The sequence below is a fragment of the Physeter macrocephalus genome, unplaced genomic scaffold (genome assembly GCF_002837175.3).
Source record: "Physeter macrocephalus isolate SW-GA unplaced genomic scaffold, ASM283717v5 random_508, whole genome shotgun sequence".
Lineage (NCBI taxonomy): Eukaryota > Metazoa > Chordata > Mammalia > Artiodactyla > Physeteridae > Physeter > Physeter macrocephalus.
In genome coordinates this window covers 8,383-25,955 of record NW_021145794.1, presented here as the reverse complement: position 1 = coordinate 25,955, position 17,573 = coordinate 8,383, and the positions used below count along the sequence as shown (strand labels likewise).

At 53.7% G+C, this 17,573-nt stretch overlaps 1 protein-coding gene across 3 annotated transcripts; it reads right to left on the bottom strand.

The window, feature by feature from the left end:
- Positions 1-14,224, bottom strand: PHETA1 (PH domain containing endocytic trafficking adaptor 1). 3 transcript variants are annotated; one of them, XR_003678574.2, is made up of 5 exons: positions 14,011-14,221; positions 12,598-12,680; positions 11,648-11,792; positions 1,384-1,484; positions 1-1,170 (listed from the first exon to the last, which is right to left on the bottom strand). XR_003678574.2 is itself a non-coding variant. In XM_028485664.2 (4 exons), exon 4 carries the CDS (start codon positions 9,732-9,734, stop codon positions 9,048-9,050), a length of 687 nt encoding a protein of 228 aa, XP_028341465.1. In that variant the 5' UTR covers positions 9,735-9,760; positions 11,648-11,792; positions 12,598-12,680; positions 14,011-14,224; the 3' UTR covers positions 8,652-9,047. The 3 variants fall into 3 exon arrangements, 1 of the variants encoding a protein (XP_028341465.1); XM_028485664.2 differs by lacking the exons at positions 1-1,170; positions 1,384-1,484 and adding an exon at positions 8,652-9,760 and having other exon boundaries at positions 14,011-14,224; XR_003678575.2 differs by lacking the exons at positions 1-1,170; positions 1,384-1,484 and adding an exon at positions 10,575-11,226.
- Positions 14,225-17,573: the final 3,349 nt, after the last annotated feature.

Genomic DNA, 17,573 nt, shown 5'->3' with positions numbered 1-17,573 from the left:
AGTTTATTTTTGTGTATGGTGTTAAAGAATGTTCTAATTTCATTAAAAATCTCGATTACTGGCTTCACTGGAAAACAGTAAGATCTGGCCACACAGGGCCCAAATTCCAACATGACAGCAGCTAGCTGAGGAGTGGCCCTCCCCATTAGGACATGTGCCCATGATTTGCCTCTGTCTGCACCTGCACCGCCTGCCCAGGTCCTGTGGGCATCTTGGTTGATGATTGTGCTGTGGGCTCCAACAAAGGAAGATGGAAGGATTGGAATACACTTTCCACTCATTGCAGCAGGTGGAAGCTGGTTAGACTCTGGGGTCTAGATCTGAGGAGCTGTGATTGTGCCCTGCCCCAATCGGGGGCCACAGGCCGTGGCCCTAAGACCAGCCAGTTTACAAGCTGTGCCCACCTCAGTGGAGTGTGTGAGTGGCGGGTGCCTCTAGACTCCTGATGGAAAAATGCCAAGAGGGGCTTTCTGGTGACCAACACAGCAGCGCCCCTTTCCCAGCTGTATAACTAGGGCCTCGGTCTCACCATCTGTAAAATGGGAGTATCACAGCAGCCAACTCAGAGGGTCATTATCAGGAATGATGATGCATGTAAAACACATAAGACAGTGTGTGGCACATAAGGGCTCAGTATTCCATACTGTTTTCATGAGTGGGGGTTGGGTTCCTTCAACCCATGATGGTGAGTCTCTCTGTGTATCAAGCTGCAGGAGGTTTGTTTTTTCTTGACCAATAATGTCAAGAGAGTTCCCTAAGTGGCATTAAACATTATTCACCCGTGAGCCAAGGGCACGTGGCATCCCAAGACAGACCTTTCCTCTTTGTCTGGAAACCTTCTGATCACCCCAGTTTTTCCACACGTCCTTGCGGTGGGAATGAAATGATGAGTGACCTCCTCCTTGGTTAGGATAACTAATTGCTCCAAAGTAAAGCCAAAGACAGGCCCTTTGGACACTTGCTTTGCAGCTCCAGAGGTCAGAAGTCAGAAATCCTCAGGATGTGGCCGCGGGTTGCAGGTGGGGGCAGGAGTGGAGGAGGAAGCCTCATCTGACACACACAAGCCACCTAAGAACCTGTAGAAGTAGGTGCCCCCTGGGCTCTGGGAACCAAAGCTCCCTCTGGACCATTAGCTTTGGTGTTGACATTGTGTCTGCAGTCGCTGTCCATCTGGAGTAGAAAATGCAGCAAAAACACAGAAATGTGGAATTCTGAACTAGGGACCATGGGAGAGCAAGAGCGGAGAGACCAGAGAGGAATGAGAAGGCAGGGGAGGCCTTACAGGCAGAGGCAAGTTTAGATCAGGGAACAGAAGGGAGGAGAGAGCTGAGCTGGGGGCAATTTGGCGACTGTTCATCCAGGTAATAAGTATAGATTGAGTACCTGCTGTGTGCTCAGTGCTTCAATGGTGGAAACACCACGAGAGCGTGAATAGGGGGGGTCCCCGGAAGGCTTCCTGGAGGAGGAGGCATCTCAGCTGACACCTGAAAGACAATAGGATTTAGAGAAGCATAAGAGGAGAGCAGAAGGAATAGCTGGCAAGACATGGGACAGGGACAAGGACATGGGGAAACAAATCCAAAGGAGGCTAGAATTTGAGGTGGAGGGAGGAAGAGGGCCAAGGGCTAGATCCTGAAGCCCCCTGGGGCATGGTGGGAAATAAGCCTTTCTCCTGAGGGCACTGGGGAGCCATGGGTGGTATGAGGCAGGGGGTTGCTGTGGTCAGACTCGCACTTCCAGGAGGTTAGGAGGTTCCATCTGCCTGAGGAGATGGCAGACCAAAGGAGAGTAGCCGGTCCCACTCCCAGTGCAGGCCCTGACCTCAGGCTTTTGCGGTCCTTGCTTCCCACCCCTGCCCTCCTTTTCTTCCTAGTTAAGCTGCTCGCATCAGGCCAGCAGCCCCACCTCCCATCATCTCCTGGTGAATGAAAAAGCTAGACCTCACCTGACTGACTGGCCCGTGACTGCTGGCACAACTATCCTAGAAATCACTCTAAAGGCCAGAGCTCCACAGCTAAAGCACAGGGTGTGTGTTGCTTTGCAGGGACCCAGGAGGCTGGAGCCACCTCTCAAAACCCCAGAGCAGTAGAAATGGGGCAGGGACCACCCTGACTACCTTGGCCAACAATGAGAGGGATAAAACAGTTGATCTCTTTAATGGTCTGTGACCTTCTCCAGCCCCCTAGGGTACAGTTATTAAAAACAATGGCTTTGAACTCATCCTGGCCTGGGTTTGACTCTCTACTATGAGGTAACCTGAGGACCCTTTAATGAGATTCAGTTCCCTTATCTGTAAAATGGACATGATCATAATAGTATCTACCTGTATTTGTTGTTTATTACTGCATAACAACCCAAAACTTAGTGGCTTCAAACAATAAACATTTATCTCACAATCTCTGTGGGTCAGGAATTTGGGAGTGGCTTGACTGGGTGGCTCTGGCTCCTTGGGCTCTCATGAGGTTACAGTTAAGCTGTCAGCCATGGCTACAGTCATCTGAAGGCTGTTCTGGGGCTGGAGAATCCACTTCCAAGAAGGCACACTCAGATGGTGGGTGAGCAGGTGCTGGCTGTTGGCTGGGCATTTCAGTTCCTCTGCAAGTGGCCCTCTCCACGGGGCTGCTTGAGCAAACTTACAACATGGCAGCTAAGAGTGAGCAAGGCAGAGGCTGTGGTGTCTTCTATAACCTAGATTTGGAAGCCCCACTGTCACTTCCACAGTATCCTCTTGGCTACACAGGTTAGCCATTATTCAGTGTGGGAAGAGACTTGACAAGGGTGTGTACCCCAGGAGGCAAGGATCATCAGGGAGGCTGGCTACCACACTGCCTTATAAGTTTCTTTGAAGATTAAATGAGCATTTCTTAAGCTATGGTTCTAAAATCCCTTGTTTCCTACTCAAAATGCAGATTCCTGGGTCCTGCTCCAACCTCCTGACCAAAATTCCTGGAGCCAGAGCCCAGGAATCTGCATTTTAAGAACTACCCTCACACACACCAGTTGACTCAGACATCATAGGTCTCAGTAAATGGGAGGCAGTTCTAATTCATTTTGCTTTGTTTGGCCTCACTGTGTGTGCCAGGCCCTACGAAGGATGCTGGTGAAACAGAAGAGCATAGGAGTACAGAACAAACATTCACTGGGTGTCTTGGCGTAGTCAGTAACTGTTGGGTTGAAAGAAATTGTGATCCACTTAAAGATGTGCAAACGGTTTACTGGGAAGATCCAGAGTAAACCTTGTGAAACCCAAAGGCAGGAAGTTCAACCAGGCTTCGGAACACTGCAGTCTATCTTGAGCCGTTTGTTCTCTCTCTAAGGCCGCCTCATACCCAGCTTAGTCTGTCCATCCATACACCCCCCCCAACACCCACTCCCCGCCGATTCAAAATTCCCTGGACCCTGATTGGCTCAGCTTGTGTCTCAGGACCAACTCCTGCCCAAGCAGCTGTGGTCAGGGAGGGTAGAATCACGTGAGCTGAATGGGCACGGGAGGCAATTTTTGACATACCTGTGCCGGGCACTGTGCCAGGCCTTGGGGGCACATGGGAGGCAGACCTGTCCCTGCTCTCAAGGAGCTTCAGTCTAGGGGGCCTACTTGTGCCACCCCAGGATTTCTTGGCCCCATAACTGGAGAAACAATGACCATAGTGCCCTGAACAATGAAGAGAGGACAGTGGCAGCAGCCCCGGTGCCCAAGTGCTTTCAGAGCTGCACGTGGCAAGAACAGACAGAGCCATGGCCCCAAGCACAGGTAGACCAAGCCGAGGCAGTTCTGACCCCTCTGTCAGGAGCGGGCAACTGTTTTGAAACCCTAAGTGAAAAACAGTTCATGGGCCCAGTCCTCATCAGAAAATGCGAAACCTGCAGCTGGGCTTAAGCGGTTTATCGTTTTACTGCCGTGGAAGTTATTTTGAATGCTGCGATTTTAGAAGTTGGGACAAGTAGCAAGGCCTTTTCCATAACAAAGTTTATGTAAGGTGAGGTAAGGTGATCTGGGGAGGGATTGGGTGAGGGGGGAGTGGACAGTTGGCACCAGGTCTAGCCAGAGTAGAGACAAAACAGCCCTGTTGAGGAACATACAAGATACTGAGCCACAAGTGGGGGAGGCAGAGAGTGCTATTCTTTCAATATTTGTCTACTCAGAAGAGGAGAGAGGAAGGCATCCATAGAGAGGATGAGGAAAACAGTGGCCCTTCTACTGTGCTAGAGAATCCCACTCTAGCCCTAACCTTCACCCCAGTGAGCTGACAACAGCCCTGTCTGTGGCTGGCTACCCAGAGCCACGCTCCTTCAAGGGAACAGCTGCAGTCACTCAAGCTTATCCGTTAGGAAGCCTCTGACTGCAAATAACAAAAAAAGTCCCCCTCAAAGCTTTACACATTTATTACCTCAAACAGCAAGACTTCCAGAAGAAGGGCAGGTTCTCAGGTCCATTGATCAGCAGGTCAAGGATATTTTCAAGTGTGTGCTAAACTCAGCAGGGGATATTTTCCTTAACGTGGCCTACTTCATGATCACAAGATGGCTACCATGGCTCCAGGCTTCAGACATAACTTACTTCCAGAGTTCTTCATTGTGTCTCTTTTTAGAAGCAAGAACACCCTTCCACTCTTTTATATATATATATATATATTTTTTTTTTTTTTGGCTGCGGCTTGCGGGATCCTAGTTCCCCAAACAGGGATCAAACCCGGGCCCTCAGCACTGAACGCACAGTCCCAGCCCCTGGACCACTGAGGAATTCCCTGTATGTATCTTTTTTTAAAATATAAGTTTCAGGTGCCCAGCATTAATAATTCGACATCTATATACACTAAAAGTGATCACCACCACAAATCTAGTTGTCGTCCGTCACCATACAGTTGACCCCCTTCACTCATTTCACCCACCCCCAACACACAGACATTCTTTAGCAGGTCAAGTTTAGCCCGTCCCTGAATATCAGGTGGGAGTAGCACAACTGACAGAATCTGACTAATCATTTAGCGTGGATGGATGTTGGGCAGTGAGCCCGTAACTTCTGGCCTAATTGCCCTCCTTGAGGTTCTCGTCCCCTACCCCGAGCAGCTTCTCAGAATATTCCTTCTGAGCACATACAGTATCCTCCAAATGGTATTCAAGTGAAGACAACTTCCTCAACTTTGTCACACTCCTGGGATGTTGCGGTCTTCCTTAGGCTCATGTCCCGAACACCTCCCCGGGGTCAAGAGGAAACACTTAGCAGGCGGATGCACAACACTGAGGTACTGACTGACTTGTCCCCCGTCCCCGTTTCATTCCTAAGAAGCCGGGCAGGTGAGGGCTCACCTGTGACCCTCCCTCTTGGGGCTGCCTCTCCGGCTATTTCCCCCATTCTGTGCCTCAGGCCTTGCAGTGGCCGCAGTCACAAATGCCACGGGCAGCACCCTGACTCAGCCTATGTGAGGAGGCACTTCCCCAACCCCGTCTGTCAGCTGTGGTCCCAGGAGAGATGGAAGGAATTACTCAGCATGTACTGGTTGTTCACGAGTAGCATGATTCCCTGACCTTAGTATTTTTCTCGCTCTTTGAACTTGTTCTGCAGACCGAGGACTATAGGTTGCTCATCCTAAGCCATTTTCCTGAACGTGCATGATTTTTCCAGGCTGGCAAAAGACATGTGACCAAGCTCTGGATCCACATCAAGAGGACCTAGGGCCTAGTCTATCATACTAGATGAACTTGGGCCAGCCCCTTCCCATCTGTAAATCCTCCATTAGCCCAGCAAACACACTTGAGTCTGAGATAACAGATATACAGCATAAATACTGCCACCATCCGCCCTTTGCTCACAGCAGACATCACTAATCAATCACAGGCTATTTCCCTCTGAACTAGCATTGGTGCCGGAATCCTCCTCACTCCAGGCCCCGAGGCAGCCACCAGGAACTGATCAGTGAGAAGAGCCAAATTTTGGCTTTTCCCTTTGGCATCCCTCCCAATTGTCAGGCCTTCAGCCCACAGTTGACTTTTTATCCTCACCTTTACCCCTGCCTTCTCTCCCCTCTGAAAAGGAACTTTGGGACTCCATTTCCTCATATTCCTCTCAAAGACTCTGCCGTTTTTCACAGGATTCCAGAGGTTTATGCCCCTGCTCTGACACTTTTCAGCTGTGTGAACTTGGCAGATTTCTTAACCTCTCTGAGCCTCAGTTTCCTCATCTGTAAAAGGGGGCCAGTATCTGCCATAGAGGTTGTAAGAATGTGCCTGACAGAGCAACAGCCAGGGAGCACTCAGCACACTCTAGTCACTTCTCTTGTAGGGCCTGCTCCTGGCTCTGCCAGGCAAATCAATCCAGGACTTTGATGGGGGGAAAAGAATGATATAACCAGCCATTACTTGACAAACCTTTGTTTATTTTATTTTAGCCTTTATATCCCTCTCCCAGGCTGCCTGATATCTCTCCCCCACCCATCTCCGGAGGCAGCCTGACCGCAGGTTGTGCTTTGGGGGTGGGTGGGGGGAGATTGTACCTTTAGTGCTTGTAAACCTACACCAGGACTGGGGCCAGCACCTCACCACACCAGCTAGGTCTGGCCAGGACATGGGCACTGGGCAGTTCCTAACACCCCCGAGACCCAAAGCCTGTGGACAAGAGCTGCCATCCCCATCCCCACCACTGAGGACTTGGGGAAGAGGGGCATGGAAAGCGTACCAAGACCCCCAGAGCACCTGCAGGAGAGCAGGGCTTGCCAGGGAGAAGGCAAAGAACCAGGTGAGATTCTTGAGGTTCCTGTGTCTCCAGCCAAGGCTCCTTGCCCTCTCCCTGGGGGCAGTGCCAACTATCCCCCCCTCCCTCACTGGCCAAACCCAGAACCAGGCACCCTATCCCTTCCCACCAGCCAACAAGGAACAAAAGCAGTGAAAACACCAAGCTTTGTTGCTAGGAAAAAAACACCCTAAGTATTTAAATTAAAACTGAAGCTCCAGTCAACTGGGCCAGCAGTGAGCTGGTGACTGCAGACACACAGACAGCCCCCCATTCTTCCCCAAGGCCCAAGGACGCCAAAGGCAGCAGGAAGGGGCTAAGGGCCAAGTCTGTCTGTCACCAAGAGGGAGCCTCAGGGGAAATAAAGATTAGGGCAGGGGTGTCCTCAGGGGGCCCCAATTTGGGGGCACTGAGGACTGTAAACATGACCCAGCTTGAGGGCCGGGGGTGTCCCAGCCCCCCGAGATTTTCCCTGGATGAAGAACGGCCACTGTAGTGAGTGAAAAACAGAAGTTGGTCTCGAAGCAAAGCGAGACCTGGTCTTCCTCTTGGAATATTGTGGGCGAGAAGGGGGCTGAGTCTGTGAGCTCAGAGAGGGGCTGCGATGGAGGGAGAGGGTTCTGGAAGCCAAATACGGCTTTGCAGCTGCTTCTTTGCCCCTATCAGATTGGCACCTGGGCCCTTTCTGGGCCGTGAGTCAGCTCATGGCCCGTCCTCCCTAGGGGAACCTGCTGGAAAGTCAGCTCAGGCCACAGCTGCCCAGGCCAGGACCGGACAAGGTCAGGCGAGCTCCCGAGAGGCCCCGCCCCAGGCTGGCTTCGGGAAAAGACAGAGGATGTGGCTAAGGAGTGCTGGGGGAGCGAGAGGGCTGCCACAGGAGCACAGACCTGGCCAGAGGGCCGCTACGGTCCCAGGAGCACCACCTCAAGGCCTGGCCGAGGCCCCGGGGAAAGTGCTGCCTCGGCCTCACTCGGGGCCGGGAGCCCCGGGGGCCGGGCCATCTCACGGCGCTGGGCGCACATGAAAGCCCACGCTTATGGAGGCAGGCAGGCAGGCAGCCGGCATCCAGGCAGCTCCTCCGGCGGGCCTGGGAGCCACAGGGTCAGGCCCAGGTGTGGTGTAGCACAGCCCAGCCTCCCGTCCGCGTGAGGCCCAGTCTGGAGCCTCTGGACCAGCGCTGACTGGGCCTGGGCCTTCCAGGCCACAGATCCTCACAGGTCCCAGCTGCCCCCGTGGAGGCCTGTTGCCAGCAACAAGCCTCGGCTAGGTGATTTGGGACAGACGACTGAGGCACCTGCAGGGCTGGGTTGGGGGCTACAGCTCCCACAAAACCAGCCCTCCAGCTGCTTGAGTATCACCCAGGGCCTGGATTCTCCTGAGAATCAGGCATGATGGCCTCCTCAAGGCTGGGCTTTCTCTGAATGACAGAGGCCCCAAAGCAGCCCTCAGAACCCAGCATCTTCTCCGAGCCTGAGTCCCCGAGAGCAGACCAGGCAGGACCTCAGGGCTTTCGCCGACTGCAGCCGCCCTCAGGACCAGGTCCCCGTGTCTCAGGGCTGGGCCTGTCAGAGCAGGGCCTAGCCAAATACGGCTTTGCAGCTGCTTCTTTGCCCCTATCAGATTGGCACCTGGGCCCTTTCTGGGCCGTGAGTCAGCTCATGGCCCCTCCTCCCTAGGGGAACCTGCTGGAAAGTCAGCTCAGGCCACAGCTGCCCAGCCCAGGACCGGACAAGGTCAGGAGAGCTCCCGAGAGGCCCCGCCCCAGGCTGGCTTCGGGAAAAGACAGAGGATGTGGCTAAGGAGTGCTGGGGGAGCGAGAGGGCTGCCACAGGAGCACAGACCTGGCCCGAGGCCAGAGGGCCGCTACGGTCCCAGCTGCCCCCGTGGAGGCCTGTTGCCAGCAACAAGCCTCGGCTAGGTGATTTGGGACAGACGACTGAGGCACCTGCAGGGCTGGGTTGGGGGCTACAGCTCCCACAAAACCAGCCCTCCAGCTGCTTGAGTATCACCCAGGGCCTGGATTCTCCTGAGAATCAGGCATGATGGCCTCCTCAAGGCTGGGCTTTCTCTGAATGACAGAGGCCCCAAAGCAGCCCTCAGAACCCAGCATCTTCTCCGAGCCTGAGTCCCCGAGAGCAGACCAGGCAGGACCTCAGGGCTTACGCCGACTGCAGCCGCCCTCAGGACCAGGTCCCCGTGTCTCAGGGCTGGGCCTGTCAGAGCAGGGCCTGGGGCTGCAGTGGCACCAGAACCAGGACCAGTGCCGACCTCAAGGCTGGCCTTGACCGCTTCCCCTTGGTTCCGGCCCTCGGCGCTACCCTCAGGGCTGGGCCTGGCTGCGCAGCCACCGGACCCTCAGCGCCCTGACCTCCTGCCCGTACCACTCGTGCAGCTGGGCGAAGGAGGCCGAGTCGAGAGGCCGGCTGGGCGCCGAGGCCCCCCGGCGGGGCGGCAGTGGCGGGGGCTCGGGGCCGGGCCGGGCGCTGGGGGTGGCGCCAGCGGGGGCGGGGGCGGGGGCGGCGCCAGCGGGGGTCTCCGCGCTCCACACGGCACAGCCGTTCTCTTTGGGCGGGAGCGCGCGGGGGCGGCGGGGCGGGACTGGGCCGCCGCCTGCACGCACGGCCGCCAGCTGCTGCTCCAGCTCGCGCACCACCAGCCGCAGGTAGTCGAAGCTGGCCCGCGACAGCGCCTTCACCCAGCCCTCCATGGCGGCCTGGCTCTCGGCCGCCAGCACGTAGGTGCGGGCCCGGGCCCCAGCGAAGCGCACGGCGAAGGCGAACTCCTCGGCCGCCTCCACCAGCTCCACGGTGCAGCCCTCCAGGATGATGACGCCCACGGGCTCACGGCTGGCCGCGTCCTCGAAGTAGAAGAGCATGTTGCCCCGCAGCACAAACCAGCGGCGGTGATAGGCCGCATGCCGGCCGCCCTTCTTGTACAGGAAGCCCGCGTTGTCGGCCGGGGCGTCGCAGGTGGCGTAGAAGGCCAGGCTGCGCTCGTTCAGCTTCATGGCGGCGGGGCCTGGGGGCTCGGGACCTGTCCCCACCGGGGCGGCGGTTATTCACGCAGCCACCGCCTCGGGTGATCTCACACCACCCTCGGCTGCCACAGCACTCATCACCCCCGTTTCACAGATGAGGAAACTGAGGCTCAAGGACCAGAAGCAGCCTGCCCAGACTCACACAACTCTTCAGGAGCACAGCCAGGACTCGAACCCGGGTCTGACTGGCCCCAGAAGCCAGGCTGGTAACTCTCCTGCTGTCCTACCTCCCCCAAATAATGCTGAGGATTCCTAAGGCATGCTAAGCATTTTATATATATTAACTCATTTAATCGCAAAACAAACCTTAGGTGGCAGGGACTAGCGTTACCCCCGTTTGACAGATGGGGAAACAAAGTTCAGAGAGGTTAGTCACTGGCCCAAGGCCAAAAAGCAAGTTGGGCTGAGCTGAAATTCAAACCCAGGCCTCATTTCAGCCGCTGCTGTTTCCATCATCCCCAGGTTCCAGACCAGCTGACCTTTTGTGGTCAGGTTCCAGCTCTGCTGATTTCATAACTTAGCTTTGATTTGCGGGTCCATGAAACAGGGATGAACAGAACCTACTTCAGAGGACTGTACGGACTTCATTCATCAAACATTTATTAAGCACCTACTGTGTTCCAGGCACTATTCTAGGCACTAGCAGTAAACAAGATGGAGAGGGTTGCTGCCCTCTTGGTGCTGCTGTGCTAGTGGCAGGTGAAGGGAGCAGACAATTAACAAACAGATAGAGTACGTTATCTGTACTTTAACAGATAAAGGCCAAATGGTCTTAAGTGGTCTGGAAAATATAAGACAGGGAGGGGGTAAGGAGGGTTAAGGACAAAAGGAGTGTTTGATTTTAAAGGTGGGGGGGTCGGTGTCAAGAAAGGTTGTACTGAGAAGGTGACATCTGAGCAGAGACCTGAAGGAGGTGAGGGAGGGAGCCCCTGGGACATGCCAAGCAGAGGGAGTAGCAAGTGCAAGGCCCCGGGGTAGGAACCTGCTAGTGTGCTTGAGGAGGTTGGTGAAGCTGGAGCAGAGTGAGGAAGGGGAGAGGTGGGTGATGCAGTCACGGTGGCAGAAAAGACTGTTACGAAATAATGCAGATAAAGGGCCCAGGGCTTGGCCCGCACTTACAGGGAGGGGCTGGGGAGAGAGCATCGTGCACCCGTTTGAAGTAGAGGAATCTAACTCTATGCGCTTGGCCACAGTGATCTTACCACTTTCCTCCAAGGAGTATATGATGAGGGAAACACTGGCCAGGTAAGACTCAGGTGGCACATGGGTCCCCAAGGTGGCTACACCCTCCCTTTGGGTTTTCCATGGCCACTCTGCAAATGTACCTTGTGCTCCTGCTTCAAAATCTCACTCTACGTAGGACATTGGCCACATTGTTCAAGAAGGAAAGTATATAAAGTCGCTGGAATGCAGTGGGTGCTCAGTTAATGTTCATTCCCCAAACTGGGCAGTGCCTTAGGACCTGGAGGAATGAGATATGGGTGGTGGCTCTCCAGGGAGCCGCTAGCCACAGTGGGGCCCAGACAGGCAACCTGACCCAGGGCGGAGGAGGCAATTGCTCCCAGCCCAATCCACCTCGTCTCACCAGCCTACACAGTCAAGAAAGGCTTCCTGGAAGAGGCAACATGAGCCGTGATTTAGTGCCTGTCCTGACCTAGCAGCTGACCTGACAAAGGCCACAACCCCTGAAGACTCAGGGTGTTTAATCTCTGCTCTACATCCCTGAGCTGTGTGACTTCAGACATGGGCCTCCCCTCTCTGAGCCTCAGTTTCTCTGCAAAATGGGAGGGATTCCTCCCTACCCCCCCCAACAACTCCCATGTGGACCCCAGCCCCATTTCTCCCAGGAACCACCCACCCTACTCGCCCCATTTCCCTCCTACCTCTCAGGCCACTGCTCACTTCCCTGCCCTCTGCTCGGTTCTGGTTTCGGCTTGCGCTTCTCTGGGTTCAAATGTCAGCTCTGTAGTGTCCAGGCTGTGTGACCCCGGGCAAGCTTTAAGCCTCTCTGGGCCTCTGCTTCCACATCTGTAAAATGGGATCATAACAGCACCTAAGTCGGGGCTGTCGTGACGATGACATGGTGGCTACATAGAAGCACTAAGCACGGTGCCAGGCATAGCACGTGCTTAGCTGTGGTAGCTGATGACGTTCTTCTCAGCCTCTCCACATGCTCCCCTCAGTGCTCTCTGTCTTGGCAAAAGGCCCTTGGTTTCCCCCCACCTCCACATCTGATCACTCATCAAGTCCACTTCATCCCCTCCCCACATCTTCCAAAATCAGTGGCCTCATCTCTGCTCATTGCCACCTCCATTCTAGGTCCCCCATCGTGGCTCGCCTGGACAGCTACAGTAGCTTCTTCACTGGTCTCCCTTCCTCCACCATTGCCCGTTCCTTGTCCGTGTTGTTCAGGGTAAGATCATAACTCCTTCCTAGGCCCCTCCCCTGGCCCCCCAGAGGATCCATTCCCCACAGAGGGATCCTATTAAAACTAAACCCGATCACACCCCTCCCCTACTCTAAACCCTCCCATGGCTCCCTACTTCTCTCAGGATAAAATTCATTCTTCCCCATGTCTTTCAAGTTCCCTTCCCCTATTTCTTTCCCCCTTGCTCACTCGGCTCCAGCCACCCTGGCATCCTTGGTGTTCCTCAAACACCTGAGTGCCTTTGCCCTGGCTGTTCCCGCTACCTGGAATGACTTCCTTATATCTTCACATGGCCAACTCCTCATCCTTCAGTTTCAGCTTGACCATCACCTCCTCAAGGAGGAGGAGGTCTCTGTATACAAGAGAACCCCCTAGTCACTCTCCCATACCTCAGCCTGAAATTACCTGGGTCATTTTTGCCTGCTGTAGGAGGGCAGAGGTTCTTTGTCTGAATTCCAGTGCCTGGCATGTAGTTGGTGCTCAAAAACCTGTAGAATGAATCAAACGGTTACCTACGTAAACCTTTCAACAGCCCCATGAGGAGTCTTTTGCCCATCCCACATTCATGGATGTGGAAACTGAGACACAGAGAGCTGAAGTAACTTGCCCAAAGGTACAATTCTGTGCCTAGAATCTCATGCTCTAGGCAACCAGCCCAAAGGGGCTGATCTTGGAGTCTCACCACCCATTAAGGCCAAAGGAAGAGCAATTTCCCTCACACTCAGCAGCTCCCCCTCCACGCTGCCACCCCACCCTGAGCCCAAGGTCACCAGCCAGCACAGGACCCCTCTCTGCCCATGGCCCTGCCTCCTCCAGCCCAGGAAGAAAGGAGGGGAGGGCAGGAAGCAGCAAGGGCACAGTCTCCAGCCTCTGGGAGGGCCTGGTCCCCGGCTTATCTCGCCCTGCTCGTTCACTTTTCCAAGAAGATCAGAGTCCGCTGTGGGCACTGCTGCTAATACAACAGTCCCTGGCCAGGCAGGAAGCTGACGGGGACCAACCCAGCCCCTCTCTGGTCCCAGAGCCAACTCGCCTCCTCCAGTCCAGGCTGGATGGGTCTTGAGAACACAGCCTCATCTATATTAACATCCATGCCTCTTGGAATTGAAAAGATTAATCCTGAAGATAAATTTTGCAAACTGCTGAGCAGGTAGTGAACACTCAGTCAAGAAGCTGCTAAAAAGGCAAATAATTACCTCCAGGTCTCCAAGGACACAGATTGCCCAGAAACCAGGACTCTGGGGAAACTGAGGCATGGCATTTTGCCACTCATTTCAAGGAAAGAAGCCAGAACCACAGGTCCTGGGGTTGGATCCAGCTGCCACAAGTGTCCCCGAGGAGTGGGCATGTTGGAGAGGGTGTGGCAGGTACAGGCAGAAAAACATGTACTGAGACCCCTGAAGAGTTCCTGTCCAGCGCTGCCCTGGGCAGGGGCCACAAGGAAGCCAGGACCGCCATCCCAGGCCACTGCTCCTAGCTGCCCTCTATCCTTGTGTGTGTGGTGTGTTCCTTAAAGGCCAGCCAGAGCCCTGGAAGAGGTGGTCAACGGCAGAATGTGGGAGCCAAGTGGAGCTTTAATCCTCAGAGTTCCCGCAGCGGCGGAGGTCTTTTATGGGGCTGGAGGGTCATCGGCCAAGTTCGCCTCCTGGAGCTGGGGTCCCTGATGGGAAAAGTACCACTGGCGTGGAATCGCAAATGGACTTATCCCCAGCAGAGATCTCTCCAGACGGCTGGGGGACCCCGAGGCCCATGGCGGCCCAAGCCCGGTCCCGCATACCCTCGCAGGTCAGCCCGAAGGTTCCCCCGCCAGTCCGGCCTTACCTCACGGCGCGGACGAGGGCGACGGCAGCAGTGGCGGGACGGGAGACGCGGAGCCGGGGAGCGGCCCGGCCATGGCCCGGGACCTGCTCGGTTGCGGCGGCGGCAGCGGCGGTGCTTTGTCTCCCGGGCGGCCGAGCCGGCGCAGCCGCGGGAGAGCGCGGATCAGACGGAAGGAGGCGGGGGCAGCCGGACCGTCGGCGACCCACAAACTCGCCTCTTTTAACCCTTCCCAACCAGCCGGAGCCGGAGCCGCCCCCGCTTTCGTCCCCCGCTCCCGGATTGGACAACCCGGCCCCGACCCACCCCCGGATTCGCCACACCCTGTGGGCCCGCCCTCGAAACCACTCTTAAAGGAACAGCAACCGGCTTAGGAATTCCCAGTGTCCTGTTCGGGGGGAAAGAAGATTAGATCCCAGAGACTCACGCGCTCTCAGGGGTAGGTATAGGGGGCGAATTCGTCCAGAAAAAGCATCGGGGTCCTGGGCGAGACCACTCGCTGAAGCAAGCTCTAGGCCTGGATTTCGAGCTCCTCCCTGGCTAGGGTTTCCAGATTTAGCAAATTTAACGCCCAGCTAAATTTGAAAAATAACTCTGCTGAAAACGTGTGATTTATTGAAAAAAGATGAATACAGGACATTTCAGGCGTCATGACAAAGTCAATACAGGACTGTTCTATATGGTTAGGATGCCTGGCAACCCTACCCCTGGCCCCAGGTGAAGAGGGAAAGTTCTAGAGTTGGGCGGGCTTGGGTTCAGTTCCCAGTAAGTCACTTTTAATCACTGTGAGGCCTTAAAGAAATCAATCCACTTATCTAGCCCTCTGTTTCCTCATCTGTCAAATAAAGACAATCATAGTATATAAAATGCATGGCACACCATAGATGCTCTCAATAAACAGGAATTGCTGTTCATTTTGTTCTATCCAAAATAACACAGTTCCACCTCCCTAGAGCTGTCTTTACTTCCTGCTCTTGCTACCTCGTCCCCACCACCTTCCAGGACTCAATCACTGTCCAGTCCTGGCCTGAGAGCAGGAGAGAAACAGGACAGACCAGGATGATCTATTCATTCTACAGCCTCTCACTAAGCACCTTTGTGTGCCAGGCACTGTGCCAGGTGCTGTCCTTGAGTCAATCAACAAACAAATAAGATGAGACCTAGAAGTGATTCTCTTAGGAAGACTATAATCCATGGTAGTGGGGTAGAAAGACTGTGAGTGCAATTTTAGACAAGGTGGTCAGAGAAAGCTTCTCTGAGGAGCAGAGACCTGAGGGAAGTGAGGGAGGGAACCATGTTGATATCTGGGAGAAGGATATCCCAGGCAGAAGGAACAACAAGTGCAAAGGCCCTGAGGTGGGACAATCTGAGCATGTTTGTAGAACAGGGAGGAGGCCAATGGGGCTGGTGCCGATCGACCAAGTGGGAGAATAGTAGGAAATGAGGTTAGAGATGATTGGCAAAGCCAGGTTGCTTAGAGCCTTGTGGATCGTGGAAAAGATTTTTCTTTCACTCTGAGAGGGCTGGAGAGTCATGGGAGGGTTTTGAGCAGAGGAGGGACATGCTCTGTCTTAGGTTCAACGCGGTTCCTGGCTGCTGTGGGGAGAATGGACTGTAGGGAGCCAGGGTCGAGGCCAGGAGACCAGAGAGGAGGCTCTTTCAGTAGGCCAGGTGAGTGATGATAGTGGCTAAGAGCAGAGTGGGGGCAGTGGAGGTGGAGAGAAGTGGTTGAATTCTAGAGCCTGCCTGATAGTGAAGCCAGGACAGAGGAAAGTAGGGCCAAGACCCATGGCATAGGGAGAGACAGATACATGATGTTATCTGATATCATTTGAGCCCCTGGATCCAGCTGTACCTGATGGTGCCATAATTTCTTGGACAGGAGAGGCAAACTGGAATTTCCCCAAATCTGGATGTTCGCCAGATAAGGAAAATAAATGTCAGGCACGTGGGCATTTGGGCCTTGGTGTGGGGAAAATTTCCCAGAAGTCTATGAGTCTTGGTTCTCAGAGCCCCTTATGCTAGAAGCAAGGGTTGACAGGGGCAAAAAAGGCAGAAATCTGAGATCAAGAGCCTGGCATCTTTTCTTTTTTTTTCTTTTTGGAGTCCTTATCATTTATTTTTTTAATTGAGGTGAAATTCTCATTTTCAAAAATTAAGCATTTTAAAGTGAACGTAATGTATAACATGGTGACTAGTTGATAACACTGTATTGTGTGATTGAAATTTGCTGAGAGAGTAGAATGTAAATGTTCTCACACACACACAAATATGGGAGGTGATGGATGTTAGTTAACTAGATGGGAAGAATCCTTTCATGATGTGTATGTATTTCAAATCATCACAGTGTATACTTTAAATACCTTACAATTTTGTTTGCCAATTACACCTCAACAAAGCTGAAAATAAAAAAAGATACAGCTCCCGAATTTTAAAAGTCACTGGCAAAAAATAAAATAAAATGAACGATTCAAGTGCCATTTGATACGTTCACAATTTTGAACAACAACCAGCTTTACCTGGTTCCAAAACATGTCTGTCACTCCAAAGTACAACCCCACATCCATTAGCAGTCACTGCCCATTCTCCCCTCTTGCCAGCCCCTGGCGACCACCAATCTACTTTCTGTCTTTATGGATTTATCTATTCTGGATATTTCGTATAGTTGGAATCATACAATATGTGGCCTTTTGTGTCTGGCTCCTTTTAGTTAGCATGATGTTTTCAAGGTTCATCAGTGTTACTGCATTTATCAGTACTTCATTCCGTTATGATTGAATAGTATTCCATTGTATGGATGTACCACATTTGGTTTATCCTTTCATCTGTAATGGACATTAGGTTATTTCCACCTTTTGGCTACTGTGAATAGGGACAGTGATTCAGAAGGACTGGAAAGGGGAATTTGACAACTAGAACTGGGTTGTGGCTACCATTACCAATCTGATGATTTACCTGCAAACCATGTCTCGAGTCTGTCACTTCTCCATCTCGGCCACCATTTCCCCATTCCAAGCCACCACCATCTCTCTCTCAGCAGGATGTCGGCAGTAGCCCTCTCTCGGGTCTCCCTTCTGTCACTCTGACCTCTGTGCCCTCCGAATCCATTCTCCCCTGAGGGATCCTAGTAAAACTTAAGTCAAATCAAGTCATGGCACTCCATTGCTCAGAGCCTTTCCATAGCTCCCCACTGCCTCAGGAGCAAGTCCAAACTCCTCCCCTTGAGTGACAAGGCCCTACAGTCCTTGTCTCTACCTCCCCCTCCAGCCTCCTCATGCATGGTTTCCTATCCCCACTCCCTCAGCTTCGGCCAGCTGCTTCTCTCTGTTCCCAGAATGCACCATCCTCTGGGCCTTTACACGTGCTGGTCCCCTTCCAGGGCTGGTGCTTCAAGCCTTCGCCCAGCCATCGCCCCTTCTGGGAAGGCATATGACCCCCCCAACCCCACCCTGCTGAGTCAAATGCCTTTGTTTCCTCCAATCAGTCATTCTTTCAACCAGTATTTATTTATTTATTTATTTTTTGCGGTACGCGGGCCTCTCACTGTTGTGGCCTCTCCCATTGCG